This window comes from Stegodyphus dumicola, chromosome X1, assembly GCF_044657685.1.
Source record: "Stegodyphus dumicola isolate Sdum_Otavi_A_Nest chromosome X1, ASM4465768v1".
Lineage (NCBI taxonomy): Eukaryota > Metazoa > Arthropoda > Arachnida > Araneae > Eresidae > Stegodyphus > Stegodyphus dumicola.
In genome coordinates this window covers 199,795,732-199,815,325 of record NC_140780.1, presented here as the reverse complement: position 1 = coordinate 199,815,325, position 19,594 = coordinate 199,795,732, and the positions used below count along the sequence as shown (strand labels likewise).

General features: G+C 31.2%; 1 protein-coding gene and 1 long non-coding RNA gene across 3 annotated transcripts in view; one reads left to right on the top strand and one right to left on the bottom strand.

Moving 5' to 3' along the window:
• Positions 1-1,960: 1,960 nt before the first annotated feature.
• Positions 1,961-6,204, bottom strand: LOC146993394 (uncharacterized). The gene is made up of 2 exons (XR_015038604.1): positions 2,525-6,204; positions 1,961-2,427 (listed from the first exon to the last, which is right to left on the bottom strand). It is a non-coding gene; the product is annotated as an uncharacterized LOC146993394 (long non-coding RNA).
• Positions 6,205-6,210: 6 nt separating this feature from the next.
• The window catches only part of LOC118186325 (glycerol kinase 5), a 122,931-nt gene continuing 109,547 nt past the window's right edge, over positions 6,211-19,594 (top strand). The window contains exon 1 of one of the 2 annotated variants that reach the window (XM_085807942.1): positions 6,211-6,615. In XM_085807942.1, the coding sequence (XP_085664068.1) occupies positions 6,493-6,615 (123 nt within the window). In that variant the 5' untranslated portion in view covers positions 6,211-6,492. The remainder of the gene's footprint in view (positions 6,616-19,594) is intronic. The other variant, XM_085807940.1, reaches the window with a different exon arrangement.

The window sequence follows — 19,594 nt, the reverse complement described above, 5'->3', positions numbered from 1 at the left end:
TAAAAAAAAAAACTTGGAAAAAAAAGATCACGACTTAAATTTGTTGTCTAATTGCTCGAATTTGAGGCACATTATGAGAGGAAAGCAAAGGTAGTAATCAGAATTATTTAAAAAATTTTATCCTTATATTTTTCTTAAAAATTCTGTAAAATAATAAAATTTTTGGTTTTCCTCAAATAAATATATATGGAAAAAATAATAGCCACATAATCACAGATTTCATTTTGTTATATTTTATTAACAAAATTTAAATTATTAAAAATCTCTTTCATGAAGGGAACATAAAACATCATGAAAACAATGAAAAAGAAGCAATATTTAAAAAAGATAGTAGGCTTATTGATGAGGCTTCCATCAAAAGAATCAAACCCCAAAATATTTTCATTTGCTTCAGTGTCCCGTATGAAAATTTCACTGATTTCAATGAATATATTTTTAAAAAAATCTTTTATTTTCAAGTTCTTTCATGCAAAACGTCCAAATTTGGTACAAATCAAATTCATCCCCCTCTTTTTGATAGCTACAATATTATATTTAACAGTTTTAATACCTATCAGTATGTAAACAACATAATGTAACACCATAAAAGAAAAACATAAATGATGACATTTTAATTTTGGCATAGAGAAATACATATTTACCCCAAAAGAGAGCTTGTATTTCTACCTTCTACGTCAGAGTCAATAACTGAAATGTCCAGATCAGAACTGAGAAGAAAAGAACCATAATTAGTTTAATTAAGATACAATAACACACCGACCAAGTATTAATTTGAGAGTCAAGCAACAAAAATCAGCATCATATTTTGAAATATTCACTATTTGAAAATATAACACTGATTTTGGTTGCTTGACTTCTAAATTAATACATAATTAGTTAACCATAATTAAGTAACTGTAATATCATGCACAGCTAATATCTATTTTAAAAATAAACCAACTTACCTCAGGAAAGCCTGGTTTGTCTTAGGAACATTAGCTGTAACTTCTGGCGTAGATTAGCTGTAACTTCTGGCGTAGACATAATTAAAAAAAAAAAAAAAAAAAAAAAAAACATGAATAAATAAATAACACATAACAAATTTAAGCATTAAGCTATGTATGACTACCACCCATCTCAGACAGTGCGACAGATATTGCTGTATACTGTTTCGCCATACCCTGTGTAGCTATTATATCACGCTGTTTAACCACAGTTTAGAAAAATTACAAAATGTGTTATTTATATCTATCTAAAATGGTACATTACTACATGATTTGTAAGAATAAATTAGAGGGCTCTGCAAATGAAATTCCTTCCAATTAAAAAATGTAGGAATAAAGAAAATGCAGGAATTGCAAATGCAGAAATGAAAAAGGGATTATATTTTTTGTACAGAATCCAGATGACATATTTTTCAACATTTTAGAAATTTCAATATTAATTTTAGAGGCATAAAATATTAGGCCCCTAAAAGCAGAATATAGTTTTTAAATGTTCAGATAATCTTCCTATGAGAAGAATTCCTTTGAGAAGTACACATCTGAACCACAATTAAAAAACATGTACAAGAACAGAGCTGAGGACTTCTGTTTGCAGAAAGTCTGTCACATAACATATGAAAAGTTTCTTATTGGTAGATTTTTGATCAGACAGATATTTTATTGTTATACAGAGAAAGCATTCACTCCCTTTATACTGGAGATAATTCAATTTGGACAATGGCAAAAAGGCTAAGCAAGCCTGAGCGTATTGGTCCCATTCTTGGCACTAGTTTGGTTTATGCTCAAAATACACAGCAGATATTTTCTAATTACCTGCATCCCAATATCAATTCAATTCAGCTTTTGGTGGAATTTACCATTTGTGACATATTTTTCAAAAACTACACTTCACAACATGCATACATGACAAATACACAGAACCATAAATAAACAAGCAATAATATATATTTATATATAAATTTTACTAAATGATCATAAAATGTTCCAATGCTAAAAGAAAGTTTTAACATCCAAGTAAATGACATAATAAAAAAAAGCAAGTTGAACAGCGAGCACATGAATAAATGTGCATACACCTGTTAAAATATACCATAGGTAACTGACAAAGCATTTCGTAGCAAACATATGACTATAAAATTTCCAATAATACATGTAATGATGGTGAATTCAATTTAGATCGCAAGAACATGCTCATACTTTTGAAAAGATTCAATTATTTCAGCAATTCCTTGTGAATTGGAATTTACCCTTTCAATATTTCCCAACAATTTAGTGTGAATGGAGGAATAAATTCTTATAACAGAATTGAACAATTATTAGCATCCCCTCATACACACACATACAAAAAAAAAAAAAAAAAAAAAAAAAAACTTACTTTGTAAAAAAATCATCCGGGCAATGATTCTCCTTTGACACAGATGCAGTTGTATCAATAATTTCTGACCTTCAATAAAAAAAATACGCATATTTTACTTCGGAATTAACTTACTACGAAATCATAAACACGGGGTAGTCGATATAAAGAATAAATTATTTCTCACCTTTCGAAAACATCCGCTTGTTCGGAATCTTCCACATCTCGGGAATTTAATTTCATATTTTTTTCTTGAGCTCGACGTTTACCCTGAATTCTGGATCTTTTATTAAAACCAGGATGTTTTTTCGGTCGTCCTTGATATTTTCGCATATTTTTTGCAAACTGACCACAGTACAAATAAATGTAAACAAAACGAGTGCGGAATAGCAATGCAATAGGGTTGCCGTAAACGTCATTCTGCTGACAGCTGACAATGTTTAGTGAAAACTGTGTATAAAGGAATATATGAAACGCTTCTAAATATTATTTAGAAAAAAATATGATTTATAACTGATATCAAAATCAATTACTTCGTGAATTTTTGCAGAAATAAGATTACAATGTTAAATTTTAACTCGTAGCGCCATCTATTGATGGCTTTCCAAACTACACATTAAAATTACGTATTTCAAACTAATTTTTTTAAAATATAATATTTAAGTAAATTTCATTTCAAACCTGATTCTAACATTGTGATTCGAAAACTGACCTATTGCTTTATATTTCTGCCAAATTTCACGCAACATAGTTTCTTAATTAGCGATTCTGCGTGTAAAAAAATTAAAATTTTCAGTATTATAATGCTGCTGTAGTAGACCACCTTAACTTAAGCATAACAATAAAGTAATAATCTTCACACATTAAAATTGAAGTATTCAAAAGAATAACTTACATAGAATCATCATCAGTACTAAATATCATCAGACTTACCTATATTAGGCAATAAAAAAAAAGGAGAAACACGAACATACTTTGCCATCGTACCTGAAAGAGAAGAAAGTACTACTGGATTAGACCTTTGGCCAGGTACAAGTAGCTAGGGTGAAAAATCAAATATACTGTATTGCACAGGAACTTTACTTTCTCTCGCCAATATAAATCTTGGTGCACCGTTCGTTTCGTATGCCTTTCGAGTTTCATTATGCAAAATACCTAAATTTATGCTAACAAAAGGTAATACAAGACATTCTGATGGTTCTGATGAAGTCATACATGTGTGCTGATTCATTGCAGTTAGCAATATTTCTTGAAATGTATTGGTCCTGAAATCAGTTTCTCATGTATTTCAAGGTTTTGAAAAGAAGTAAAAAAAGTATCAAATTGGTTAAAATTTATTCAAAGGGGTTAAAACAAAAAGAGCGGCATTTATCTCATGTACATATTTTAATTCTTTTAGAACTTGTATTTTAGAACCATCAAAAATTGTTTTCAGATTTGTTCATTAAATAGCTTCACAAAACTCACTTCATTCTCTGACGACTGAAAGTATTAAATTATATTGCTTGTATTATTTGTTACTGTACTAAAAATGGTCTGCCTTAATAGATGTTGTGTATTATTTATTTTTAGATTATTATATTAGATTAAGTTTATTCTTATAGGAAAAGAAAAGTAATAATGTATATATGTGCAAGATAAGTTGATAAAAAGGTAAATTTTTTTGATTGTTTACTTAAAACTTAAAATTTATATGTATAAATTGATTCACATATTTGCATTAAACTGAATATTTTTAAATACATTATCTTAGAATAATAATGTACTTATGTAGAATTTACTATTATTTTACTTTATATACATACAAATATATTGCACTATTTCAGATTTCCATATTTAGATAAAAAAGGCCAAGCATTTTTAGACATCTGTAAATAGTATAAAGCAAAACTCTTACAGAAAAAAAAAAAAAAAAAAAAAAAAAGGAAAAGAAAAGGACATTCGAAGTACAGTTCTTATACTAGAAATTAGGTGCTTTGAACCTGTAAGTTCTTTTGATAAAGTTAATGACAAGACATAGTGCTGCCATTTATTTCTTAAATAGAATATATAAATATGTCATCTATTACTTGAATATAATATATATATATTAATATATAAATATGCTTGAATATAATGTATAATTATTTTCAGGAAAATATTTTTTTAGAAAATATTCATAACATTATAATTTTTCTAACAAAAATAATCATCTGTTATCATACTTCAATACCATAAAATATATTATCTTGGACATTTTATTGATACCTGTTTTATCCAATATCCCATGTTTATTGTTTAGGATTAAAAGTTGTTCAACCAAAATAAGAAAAGAAAGATTTTGAATATGTAAAGAAAATTTTTGTTGTTCAAAATGCATTAATCGTCCAAAAAAATTAGCCAGGCCTTTTTTGTGTAGCAGTTGTTGACATATTTGAGGTTTTAAACAGATAGATTTCACCAGATTTAAGTTGAATTGCTTTATGGTGAATAGATTTGCTAATATAATTAGAGCTTATATTTAATTGAGTACTGTTCCGTTATCAGGACCAGATTTAGAAATGTATGTGTGTATGTAAATATGAAGGTGTGTGTATACATATACACATACATACATACACATGTGCATACATTCGTAAATATCTTAATCCGGTCTCGATAACGGAACAGTACCTTTAATTGTATTATTTGTTTATTTTTTTAAATCATTGTTCTGTCAGGCTTATAAATTCATATGTGTTAACTTACAAGTGAATGTGTGATCATTCCATTGTTTAGTGTAAATAGTGTGATATTCAAATATATTTGGAGGTAAAATGACTTTCCTGTATAACGTTTTATTTTTGAGCTTATGGGGGCAGGATATGATAATAAAACAAATACTGCATAAGTCATTTGTAAGCGATTATTTTCTATATTCAGAGTGTGTAATCAGTCACATATATTCATAAAAAATACCTTAGAATTATCTTTATTATAATTTTGCACATATCCCCCTCCTTCTTTTCAATATTAAATATAAGAGAGTCAATTGTGTTTTAATAAATCATCTATCAAAAGGTCAAAAATTTTCACGTCTTTATATTAAAATTTGAGTTCTTCTAAGAGTTTAAAACAAACCCACCCACAAAAGTTTGCTTTAGAAACCAAAATTATGATAAAAAATTTCTAAACTTTTTTTTAAGGAGCTGGGAGGTTTGTTTACATTCTTTTTCAGCAAGACTTTTTTCGAGACCAGACTCAAAAATGTATGTATGCATGTATATCTGTGCACACACACATATACATATGCTACATGAACACCTACATCCGTACATACAAGCATATGCACATACATTTCTGAATTAATCTCCTGAACACACTCTTTATGTATATAAATGCTTCTGTATGCAATTTTATAGAAATATTTAGCTACGCATGACAGAAAAGTTACACAAGGTTTTAAGACGATTTTTCAATTTCGTTTCATAAGAATGTGATTTTACTGCTTGCATGCATGATTTATTTAAATCTGTTGATAAGAATTTCAAGAAATTTTGATTATTTGTGTAAACTCCGCATCAGTATAAAATGATCAAACATTAGCAATTTAAAACAAGAAATAATATTCAGATATATTTAAAGTTCTTTATTTTATATAATGTTTTAGATATCTATCAAAGAATGATAGTAATTAGTCATCAAACGAAATAAAAAATAACTTTTTCTTGACATTCTAGCATTACACGGAAAAGCAATTCACCCTTCCGATAATCAACACAAATGTAAACAAACATCTCTTTACGACTGGTCGGGATGCGCAGAAATCACGAAAGTGTCTCTGCGCAACTAGTCGTACGTTTAGCATTTTTACCATGTTTCAGCTAAACGTCCGACGTCGTACGGGTAGACACAGCCATTTTATGTAATTGACTTGATAATCATTTGTCTATTGATATAATTAATTTTATTTTTTATAGTACAAACTTTGTGGCTGCATTGGTAGCAACGCAGCTTAGTTGCGCGATGAATGGCGCGAATGTTACGTCACGCATTTGGGTAAAGTGGATGACAACGTAAACAAACGTGTTGAAATTATCGAAAAGTTAGTTGTAATGTCATGCTGTGATAAAAGTCGATTCTGTGTAACTAGGAGACATTTGCGCAAGTGAAATTTACATCTAAGGAAAAAGAAGCATGCTTTTATCCGAGCGACCATCCAAACGGCAGATAATCTTCGCTGTCGATATTGGAACCACAAATATAAGATGCTTCGCTTATGATAATTTTGCTAATGTGCTAGGAAAAGCTGACGAAATGGTAATTATAATATTGAAGATTTACATTTATGGTATAATTTACTGCTGTGTAACTGTCTTTCATGATAGTGAAATCCACTTCAATAATTATTGTGCGTGTTCAGGTTCATTTATTATTTATTTTTTAATATTTATAGATGAATTATTGAAAGACTGGACCGTGTTTTAGTGCGGATTTTAAGCATCAAATAATTAGAAACGAATTATTTTGTTATTTTGATGTAAAGCATGCGTAGTTTTAGTTACTACTCCTTTAAAATATTTCTCTGCATAGAGAGCAACCTGAAAATTCATTTGCATTCCGAGACAGGATAGAGATACTTCTGTTGCAGTATATAAAAAATTAAATATGTTCAGATAGCTTCTGTAGGACATTTTATTGATACCTGTTTTATCCAATATCCCATGTTTATTGTTTAGGATTAAAAGTTGTTCAACCAAAATAAGAAAAGAAAGATTTTGAATATGTAAAGAAAATTTTTGTTGTTCAAAATGCATTAATCGTCCAAAAAAATTAGCCAGGCCTTTTTTGTGTAGCAGTTGTTGACATATTTGAGGTTTTAAACAGATAGATTTCACCAGATTTAAGTTGAATTGCTTTATGGTGAATAGATTTGCTAATATAATTAGAGCTTATATTTAATTGAGTACTGTTCCGTTATCAGGACCAGATTTAGAAATGTATGTGTGTATGTAAATATGAAGGTGTGTGTATACATATACACATACATACATACACATGTGCATACATTCGTAAATATCTTAATCCGGTCTCGATAACGGAACAGTACCTTTAATTGTATTATTTGTTTATTTTTTTAAATCATTGTTCTGTCAGGCTTATAAATTCATATGTGTTAACTTACAAGTGAATGTGTGATCATTCCATTGTTTAGTGTAAATAGTGTGATATTCAAATTCTTCTAAAGCACAAACATGTATTGCTGATTAGGAAGAAGAGTAACACAAATACAGAAAACAAAAATGTCTGTTTTATATAATTATTACATAATGAAAATGAAAATGGTGCTGATTGTCAGCATATTATGATTACATTTTAATAGATAGTTTTGTAACTGACAAAGGTATACTATTGAAATTTATCTGAATTTAGAACTTATGTCATTGTTTTTTTTTAAATAGTGGTAAATACTGTACCTGATCATTAAAAGCTTTATAAGAAGTAGAAAAACTTTTGACATGCTCTAAGAAGATTAATCAGCAATGCTATATGCTTTATTATTTTGCTACATTTGATCTACCATGTAAATTTGACTGTAGTCAGGTATAAAAGGATAGTTTAATCATATGTTGAGTTATTAAACAGCATATCCTTTCTAGCAGTCTGTGGGTATTTTTGTGGTTTTGGATATGAATATGAGCCAGTTTCCTATAGAAAATCTTTCATGGAGGCTTTAAGGATTATAAGTAAACAGTTAATATTGTTGCTATGATTACATTTTTGAGATAATGCCAACTTATTGTATACATTATATATATATATATATATGTATCAAGCTGTTGCAGACACTAAAGCATTATCACTTGAGTATTAGCCTGTGCAGTTATTAAAAGCAAAATTTAAAATTTAGGTTAATCTTTGGATTATGGTAACTTGGCGATTTTTTGGCGAAAATTTGGTTACCAACCCTGCTACAGCAACCTGCTAGTTTTTGTTTGGACGCCATTTTGTTCTTACGACGTAAAGGCATGTTTTTTTTTACTCAACATTTTTTTCCAACTATCTGCTAGCCGAATTACGCTTATGCTAGAACTTTTATGGAACAAAAGTGCTTAATCATGACAAAGATTAGGTGCAAAATTGGGAGAAAGTGCAGAATCGCCCACTGCTTGCCGCGTTTTTAAGAATTGCACATACACGGTATCATCCATGTACACGTCAACCTATTTTCACTTAAAAAAACGTCCCAGAATTGCAAAAAAATGGCATTGCGCACACTCTTGACTTTATCCATGTACACTGCTAAAGTCCTAGCTAGTAACCTTTATCGCCTTACCAAAATATCGCCAAACTACCTGTTACCATATTCCAAAGATTAGCTAAAATTTACTTTGATTTCTATCCTCTAGCACGATGGACTGAACCAATTGGTTGCGGTATTGAAAGTGTTATGTAAATTAAAATTAATGTAGATTAAAGAAAAGGCTTTAGGCAATGAATGAATACTTGTTCTATGATTTGGCCTATAACCTGCACATAAACTTCAGATATCTGTAAAGTTTGAAGGAATACATTTAAGGTCGAGCTGCAGCCAAGCGGTTAATTCTCAATAAATTGTGTGCTAATTCATTCTGCATACTTCAAGCTAAATGGAAGAGGTTTTCATGGTTTTCCTCGCACTTAATGTAACTATTGGGCTGTTTGCCGCAGAAAATCTTCTATGAAGGATTATTTTCCCATATATAGTTGCAATATGTTTTTCTATAATCATATAATCCAGTCATATATTATAGTATTTGTTTTTATCAATATATACACATTTTATTACAAAATTTTCATATATTTTAAGTTACATGCTCATAATAGTAATTCTTGTTTATATAATTTATAAACTGTTAACTTTGTATTATGGTCCACCAGAATCTGAGAGGCCAAAGTTACAAAATGCTCATAGTTCATACTGGTTGTATTTCTGATGGCAGAATAGGCTAGGTTGGCTGCTTTGAATTTCCACTATTTTCTTTTTGTGTTACTTGAGTATGTAACAGTCTTTGTTAGAAAGTCTGCGACATATATTGAGATATGTAAGGCATATCATAGCATAGGAGCCTAAAATCATAATGGACTTTTGGACATCTGGTAAACTACATTTATATGCATAAGATTTTAAATTAAAGGTAAATAATGAAACTGATTTTATTTTCTCTGTGAACATATATATGTTGCAGATAGGAGATCGTTGAAATTATTCAAAAATGAGGTTATGCCATTGTGCTGCACATATCAAAGTTAACTGAAAGCAAATTTGAATAAGAAACAAGTTTGTTTATGTGTTTGCTTAAATGTGGTAAAGTACATAAGGGCTAACTATTTAAGAGAAGGTAGCCATCATAGATTATTTCTGTTTGACTGGCTTGTATTTCTATCATAAATGTCATAACTAAGAAAGTATCAATGTAGCTGTGTCTTCATCAGGATTTGAACCGTGGTTAAACTACCAGTGCTCAGGAGTTTTAATTACTTCTCTATTATTAGGTTATGAAGTGGAAGAAGTTAAATGTATTTTGATACTACTCTTGAGACAATCTCTTTTAAGTCATTGGAGGCCACCACTTTGCTGAAATGCTAGTATGTAGCCTTATTGTGAATGAAAGTTTAAATTTCTATGGACAAGTACCACATCATTCAAAAACTTATTCTTTGTTATGATTGACCTTATAGTAGGTGATATATATTAAGATATATATTTTCCAACGATTGATTTTAACAGTTTTTTATATTCTGCATTTTATTTCGCGTGTAAGCTAATTTTTCACCCTTCAATGTCATTTTTTTTTTTTTTTTTTTTTTTAAATACTGCGTTGAACTATTTCTTGGAGCCACAGCTCCTGGTAACTTTTTGTCGAGCTCACTACAATTTTTCTTCCTATTATTTCATAATTTTTGCAGCATATTGCGCAAAAACTTTTTAAGACCAAATAGGTCTTGCAGCACAGTACTTATTAGCTTTTTAATTTTATTTATTATTAAGATATATATTATTTTTAGTTAAGGTAATATATATTATTTTTAAAGTTGTGCAACTAAGATGCATATAATTGTATGTGATATCAATGCGTGCATAAAGTGCTCAGTTTAGATCAGTTTTAAAATGATGCCCTTAATGTAAGTAATAATCACTCTCTGTCATGTAACATTTTCATTATTATATAAAGAATGATGTTAAAATATTTTTAATACTAAACTAATGTTTAACAAAGATAATTTCGGATATGGGACTCAACACCAAATTCAAAATACATAATGATTCAAAATACATAATGATTTTGAAAGTATATTTTTACACAAAACTTTAATCAAATTAATTCAAGCAAATTTGAGAAATAATATAATGCAGAATCACTAGTCAAACTTATCACTGTTAAGCAGTGAAGCTCAAATGGCTGACAGAATGCACTTTGAGAGTTTTAATTTTTCAGAAATCTGAGCAGAGGCAGATTTTAATAAATTATGATTGCTTTAATTTATGATGATTTTTTGCCATCATTTTTGGTCCATCATATTAGTTATTAAAATTATTCTGATTTTTAGAAAATAAGGGATAAGCAAGAACTTGTGTTTGGCATAAATTTTAATCAAGACTATCGATTTCAAGGCCAAACAGATGCAGGTCCCTCTTCATCAGAAGTAAAGAAATTTGCAGCAAAGGGAAAGACGGACTGTAGTTATATCCAAAGGGAATTAAGGGAACAAGAAGGTAGCGCCATCTGTTGGTAGAAATTGTAATGAAAATTGAAAAATTAAGTTAGTATGAATTTAAAAGCGTTAAGAAGAACTGGATTGGAATTAAATTCATTAAGTAAACGAGCTGAATCTTTGTGAATGCAAAAGGCTTCAAGAAAATCCTCTTCACCAGTGGAAGAAGTTTTCTGGACAATTTTTGCCGACCCAAAGTCAAAATTGTGATTAAATTTCCAACTATGATTACCCGTCGAAGACTTGTTAATTTCCCCTCTTCGAATAAGATTCATTTTCATTGATGCGAAACTTTGATTCTCTTTTAATTTGACTGTTATATCTCAATCCACATTGATAAGAACATGCAATAAATTCCTCTAGAATTAGTCAGAAATGGAATCTTTAAGAATTGAACGATGGATTTTATTGATAGGTGTGAAAATAGTGCTAGAAAGATTTTATAAGTGATGGAAGCACGAAAAGGTTTTAATGTTATTGCTAACAGCGGAATGTCTTCTCTCAAGGCAAGATGAAAATTTTTTAAAGGCTTTATCAAAGACCATAGGAGAAAATCTGGTAACTTATCTCAGATAATTGAATTCACTAGAAAGCAAAACTCTGAGGAACACAGCTTGAGAGCGTGAAATATATAATGATAAAAAGAAGCCATTTTTTTTTTTGCTTAGCCAAGTGATATGGCTTAGCATGGGGAGGCAGACAAACAGAAAAGGATTTACGGTAAACACTAGTGCTGAAATCAGATTCATTGCGGATTATAAGAATAGCAAGGAAGGGACCGGTATTGTCAGATTTAGAATCAAAAGGGAGCTGGATCAATCGAATTTATAACAGATAAAATCTGGTATAAATCTTCTTTATTACTTTCAAAAAGAGCGAAAGTTTCGTCTACGTAGCGAATCCAGAGACGAAAAGATAATTTCTCAAATAATTTGACCTCAAAGTAGTGTATGTAATGTTAGCAAGTACTTGGACTGAGGGGATTACACATAGCTAATCCTTCAGTTTGGCGATGATATTCATTTTGGAAAACAAAGTGGGTTTGACTTAAAGAGACTTTAGTAAGAGAAATTAAGTGTTCAATTTCAGTATATGTGAAATGGAATTCGCGAAGCCTAGTATCAAGACATTTTAGTGCTCCTTCGACTGGAACACAAGTAAATAGTGATTTAACGTCGAAACCGTAATGGGGTGAAATATCTTTATTATCGACGACTTCAAATGAATTTTTTACAGAGTGAATACCTTTAAAAAGTGAAGAAAAGATAAAAACTAAATATTTGGCCAAAGAATATGATGCCGTTCCTAAGTTAGAAAAGGAATTCGAATTTTTTGGACTTTGAGGAGAGCATAAAACGTAGCACAGTTAGCAGTATGTGGAAGAATGGCCTTCTAAACTGAGTTGGGAGTATAAGAGAAGATTTTAGAGCTGTTTTAACTTTCTTGAGGTCTTTAGGGATCGCGCAGTATGGTACGTTCATTTATCAGTTGTGTGACTGCATCATATATGTGTGTTTGTCCGTAACAACGATCTGTCCACCCTTATCAGCTTTGGAAATTATAATGTTAGGATTAGAATGGATTTCACGCTAGGCCTTTTTTTCCTTTTGGTTAAGATTCGAAACAAACGATTTGTTATTAAAATTCACGTTATGATTAATTAAGTGTATTTTTCTGAAATTTTAGAGAATTTAAATTTTTTTTCAATAGATGGGAGGATTTGAGGAACTGAAGGTTTAGATGACTTTCAAAAGTTGAAGTTATATTTTAATACTTTTATCTGATCCTCTGAAAGATTAACATTAGAGATATTAGCCATTGAATTAATATTTACAGTAGAAAGATTAACAGAATTGGTGGGACTAGTCAACTGGGATGTGAGCTTTAGGAATTTAAAAACAAAGGCTTTTTTATGGCGTTGGCAAGCGGTTTCGGTTCTAGACCAAGATTTATCATCAAATCAGGAAAAATTTAAGATGGAATTGGCAGTTTTTGAATGAAGGTAATATAATTCATATTCAATTTTAGACAAACGTTTGCGCATTTTGTTATGTGACGAAGAAATGACAATTTAAATGTATGCATAATTTTCGAAACATAAACAGCAGATTTAAGATTACATTTGACTTGTGTAAATTTGAGAATGATATTCTTATGTTTGCAAATAAGCAAAAATTGGAGATGGTTTAAGAATTTCACACGCTTTTCTTACGCCTAACTTACAAATTCGGTTTCTGGTTGTTGACATATTTCGAAAGGGGAACGAGCACAAAAAAGGTGGTGATTAGAAACATATATAAAATAGGGAAAGCGCAAAGCGGTTGAAATAATATAAAGAAAAACGTTAAAACGGAAAAACTAAAGAAAGCAATGTATTATAAGCCGACACAACACTATTGATGCAATAGAAAATTAAATAAATTTGCCGAAGAAAATAGGAGAAAATGATTAGAGAGAAATATAAACAAAAAGAGAAAATCACCAGGTTCCAAAAATGAGGGAATCCAGCGACCAAGTGGAATTACGAAGCAAAAAGTAGATACAAACAAAAAACAAATAGATTTGTTGAACAAATAATAGATAATATCAATGTAAATGGAATTTATGGATAACCAAAATTATATTGAAACAGTTGTTTATCGTTCAAAAATGCAATTTGAATCTTTTAATCTTTAAAAATCGATGACTTGAAGTACACTACCCCCCCCCCCCAAAGTTAAGGAACAGCCTGTTTTTGAAGGCTGAACATTACAAAAAGGTCAGTAACATTTAAATTCACAGTTTATATGCATGATAGTAACGAAGTGTAAGAAAATGTATGCAAAAACAATAGCTAACACTTTTATTTTTTTTAGAAAGGAATACTTATACAGGAGTCGGTTACAGCCGAAAACATCGCGGCCGAAAACGTCGCGGAGAAAACAACGCAAGGCGAAAACGTCGTGCTACAAAACATCGTGGGATAAAACATCGTGGTACAAAACATCGTCGTCGAAAATAAAGCAGTTCAAAAACTTCGCAGTTTAAAAACATCGTCGTTGAAAATATCGTGGTAAAAAATAAAGTATCTACAAATCATCGCATGACGATAACATCGCAGACATGCTTTTCTTGCAGGCTATAATAACTGTAAATGAATATTCCCATAATATTTGTGAGCGCAAGATGTAAAAAAGGATAATTTTTACTTTCACATTTTTTTATTAATTAATAAATTTTTGCGGAAAATGTAAGAAGGAAACTTAAGAATAGAAAATTAAATGCAACTTATAGATTATACTTTTCATGAAAAATTACCAGTAAGAAATTTATAAAAATTATTTATTAATGGCCTTTGTTAGTTAACTATGTCCGTTTAAAATTCTATTAAGTGCTATAAATAGCAATAATTTTCTATGCTTAAGTTTCCTTCTTATTTACTCAGCAAAAATTTATTAGTTAATAAAAAAATGTGAAAGTAAAAATTATCCTTCTTTCCATCTTGCCCTCACACATCGTTATGGGAATATCCATTTACAGTTACTAAAGCCTGAAAAAAGCATATCTGCGATGCTATCGTCATGCGATGATTTGTAGATACTTTATTTTTTATCACGATATTTTCGTCGACGATGTTCTTAAATTGCGACGTTTTTGAACCGCTTTATTTTCGACGACGATGTTTTGTACCACGATGTTTTAAAACTGCGATGTTTTCTCTTTGCGATGTTTTATCCCACGATGTTTTCGCCTTGCGTTGTTTTCTCCGCGACGCTTTCGTCCGCGATGTTATCGGCGGACACCACAGGAGTCGGAGGAAAAAATGAAAAAATTGTAAGTTTTGTTTATTGTTTTTAGCAGTTTCGTTGACACTATCCAGGAGAAGTTGTTTGCCCGATTCGTTCAGGTGGCAGGCGATCGGATGGATGAAAATGTGGATATCACAAGCTCATGCTGCTAGACGTCTCACTATCTCTCGTAGTGTGGTCCACCGGCTATGGAATCAGTCTGAATCCGAGGATTCTGTGTCTAGAAGACATGTTCCAGGCAGACCAAAAGCTAAAACACCTGTGGGAAACCGTTATTTAACGCTTTTAGCCCAAAGGAGGAGCAACATTACCTTGATTCAGCTCATGAAAGATTATTTAATGGCAACATGAATCTCAGCTACTACAGTGTGCAGACGCCTGAACATTACAGGTCTGTATGCAAGACGACCAGGTTGATTGTGTCCCCTTGACCCGAGGACCCAGAGGTGCTCGTTTATGTTGGGCAAGGAAACACGTCTTTTGGACCAGTCAACAACGGGCATCTGTTCTCTTTACAGTCGAGTCCAGGTTCACATTGGAGAGTGATTCAGGTTGTCAGATGATCTGTTGGGAACAACGCACTAGATACAACCAATCCCACATTGTGGGAAGACACATTTACAGCTGTGGTGGAATAATGGTTTGGGCTGGATCTCTCTTGGTGGTCACACTGATCTGTTCTATGGACGAACTTTGACTGGAGTGAGATATCGAGACGAGATCCTTGATCAGTATGTCCGCCCATGTGCCACTGCTATTGATCCTAGATTTCCTTTGATGGTCGACAATGCGCGACTGCACCGACCTCGGGTTGCTGAAGAATATCTTGAGGGTCAAGGTATGGAGCGGACGAAAAATTTTAGTTTTCGAAATTATTGTTTACTAGGTCAGGCGATATTTTCAGGGCAATATTCGTAATGCGGAATCAATGGCAGACCTAGAACTTTAATTTTTTTTTTGGGGGGGGGGCAATTACCATCATAACGGCGAAAACACCGTTGCACATTTCTTTTTTTATTTTTAATTTTTCCATTTAAAATTTGAATTTAATGTAGAAATTATACATCTGCAATTATGTCAGTAATTTAAATACAATATATGACATTCATTCAATTGCATTTGTATTACTATGTTATTAATGGTGAAAGTTTATTAAAATACCAGTCAACAATACAAAACTACGTATATTATTTTATCATGTCCCCAAATACATGCGTAAATGCAATTTTTTAATTTGCACTAGATCATATATTAATGTTCATTCTGCGTTGGTTTTTTTAAAGAATATTTAAAACTTTTTATTTGACGTGCATATTGTTATTTGTGTACAACAATAATAATCAATTTAAACATGTTACACACATGTACTATTTCGTAAATAACTTTAGGTATTTTAGCCTAGAAAACGATCTTTCCTCACTACACTTGGTAACTGGTAAAGTTACTAAGATTTCCAAAAGTTTGTATTTACTAGGAAGAATCTTATTGCAGGCTTGTGAAGCTTCTGTTGCAGATAAATTATTTTACTCTTGATTGATAAGCTATTTTTCCGTGATTGGGGGGAACCTGATTTTCGAAGACAGTATTTGGTGGATTCAGTTATAGTATCAAAAAGACATGTTTTCTAACTTGCCAAGTTACAGATATTTAAGTTACTTCTTTATTAATCTGCTTCAGAGCTATGCCTTATCTTGATAAACTGCATTTTCTGAATTGTGACTAAATTCTTGTTGTTTCTTTAAAATATCGTCACCCGAAATGTGCAATGAGATCTATCGATTTCTATTGAAAATCCTACTTAATGACAACTTATGTAAAATATTTTTGCAAATGAGAATAACACAATCACAAAATAAAAATATTTCAGTGAGCTCAAGAATATAAAATCCCCAGAAGATTATTCCTTAACATGTCGGTTCGCTATCATTTCTAGTACATGATAATAATTTGTAGTACGCTTTATTTCTAGTACATGATTTTAGTAATTCTACCATAACAATAACAGATTCGTGTCCCTTTATCCAAAGAGTGGCACAAAGATTTTTCAAAGATTTTCTTCTTAAAGACTAGCACGAATCTGATGTACTTTTTGCGGAATTCGAATTTCTTTTTGTGGTGTTAATGCAAGAATAACATTCTTCTATCACTTATTTTAATTACGAATATCTTTAATATGACATACATTAGAAATTCTTAAATTGAGGGAGTGAGAAAGCACAATGTACCTTGAGAATATAAAGGAAGGAAAGGAATCTGAAGGAAATCTATCACTTTCTTAGCTTGTTCTCCTTTAAATCTCGGACAAGGCTGCAACACCATCATAGCCATGTATTTAAAAATCTAAGCTTTCACATGTCAAATTATCTGTAATGGCATTAGCTAGTTTTTCTCCCCTTGTCGCTACTATAGGTATAAATTGAAAAAAAAAAAAAAAAAAAATTAGTGCCACTAAATCTTCTCCTCGTCTCGCCACTACAGGTATGAATTAAAAAATTCTACTAAAATAGTTTTCTTTTAAGTTGTTCCACATATCCCGCAAATGGATACTTGCTGTTATGATGAAATGTCTGTAGTTTCATCAGTTGTAATTGAAAGTCATTTACTTGCATTCACTTTTTCAAAAATCTTTCCCAAAATAAACTTATTGCAAGCATTTCTTTTTATTTTGTATTTATGGCGAATTATACTTTACCCTATTGTTGCAGGATTCTGAATGCATCATCTGCATCTATTTGAAATCTGGAAATCTGTCGAAAGTATCATCCATTTTGATCAGATAAAACACTATCATCGTTTACATTCATTTGCCAAAAACCACAAGACATCTCAGTGAAAATCCATTTTTCTCTCGTATGATTATGTTTTTGAACAGCGCGGGCAATATCAACTGCATTAATTATAGATTGTTTTTGACCAAGAACGATATTTTTTAAAATATCGTAGGTAATAAGGAATGTTTGATATTTTTTCCTTGGGGTTCACGAAATTTTTCGTTAGATTTTCTCCAGTTGCGAAAACACTTGTCCACTAGTTGTTCTGTTTGATTCGCCTCTATATCCCTTGGATAATATACATATACTCCATCGTTAATTTTAGAATGATCCAGCCAAGGGCATTCAAATAATAATTTATATTTAAATTTTCTGATTACACTTTCATTGTCAAATGAAGAACTGGGGAAAACGTACCTTGCTGTTGGAGCTAAATTATTTATCAAGAAAGTTAAGTTTTTCTTTCTCAATTTACGATTTACAAAATTTGGTACATCATATTTTGATCTTTGAGAGGGATTTTAGTTTCAGCTAAAGTGTTTGTAGAGATATCTGAATTAGAATCAAAAGTACTTGTAAAAGTAGAACTTTACGGATGAGTTTCAGTTTGCTGTTGGAATTTTTGTATTCTTGCATTGTAGCTCATGATAGCTTAATGTGCGATAATACTTCTTTCTTTGTACTTCATTTTTCAATTCAGCTTCGTCAAAATTTTAAAAATAATTTAAGAGTGATTGTTGTCTCTTCGTTTCACTCATTTTGAAATTAGTGTATCGTATATTTCTTGACTATGTCTCTCTTTCTCTCTGGGTTGCTTGATTATAAAAGTAATAATGATTAATATTACTGACTCGTGTTACATTTTACTAACGCTGCGAGTTAAGAATAGTTCGAGTCTGGATTATAGGTCCGCCCGTCCCCGCAAAAAACGTGAATTGAATGTGCTCGTTTTAACAAACTACCACCTGATATTAGGGGAAAAAAAATAATAATAATAAACAAAATCTGAAATGTTTCAGATTTTAAATTACGTCCAAAGGGGCGTTTTTTAACATTTTGTGTGTTACCTTTCTTTATTAAATATCATGTTCCTCGCACTTAAACCATAAGATCCAGTGCAACAGCAATATCGCAAAATAGTTTTGAAACGAGCATATCTTTAGAATTTCCGATACAGAGACTCACGCGCTGGAGATAAAAATGTTTTTTCTGCACAACGTTGCCATTGCTCGCTTTGAAATCCTTGAGTTTGTTAATCAAAAATTCGTCAAAGTTTTAAAAAATAGGAAATCGATCATAAAACAAATTTCAAATTTGGTCTTCCACATGCTCATATTCGTTGGAGGATTACGTTATTCAAAATTCGATGACTCTATGTACCGTTGTTTTATCACAATAAGAGAAATATACATACATTTATGCAGATTTTTCATTATTTAATTTCTTCAAATATAATGCAGGACTCTAACATTTTGTGGCAACAGTTTGAAAAGTGAACCGACATTTATGAGTCCGACGCAAAATGCCAAAACGAAACTAATAGTCCTTCGGGATTCAAATCCCTTTGACGTATGGCAGAAAAGAAGGCTAAGAAAATAGCCAGTATCATTTATTTAAGGACAATGCAATGTCATTTTCTCTTCAATGCTACGTGGAACGAGAGAATGGAAGCATTGCTGAAGTAACGGATTCTAACAGAGCCTGGGGTTTTAAAGGAACCCAAACGCCCGTTTCTTACTTTTTGTGTCCAAGGGTTAATTCGGGAAATGTGATCTCATTTGAGGCTTATGTTTGACTCAAGTTAGCAGCAGGAATTAATCTGGTCTTTAATGGCCCTGCAGTATGCTTTAAGTTTGGATCATTTGGTTGACACACCTCATTACTTTCTTGAAGCATGCTTTTAACAAATTAGAATAACAACTTTTTTACCCATATTCAACCATTTTCCAGCCTTCGTTACTTTGACCACCACAGAATAGTAGG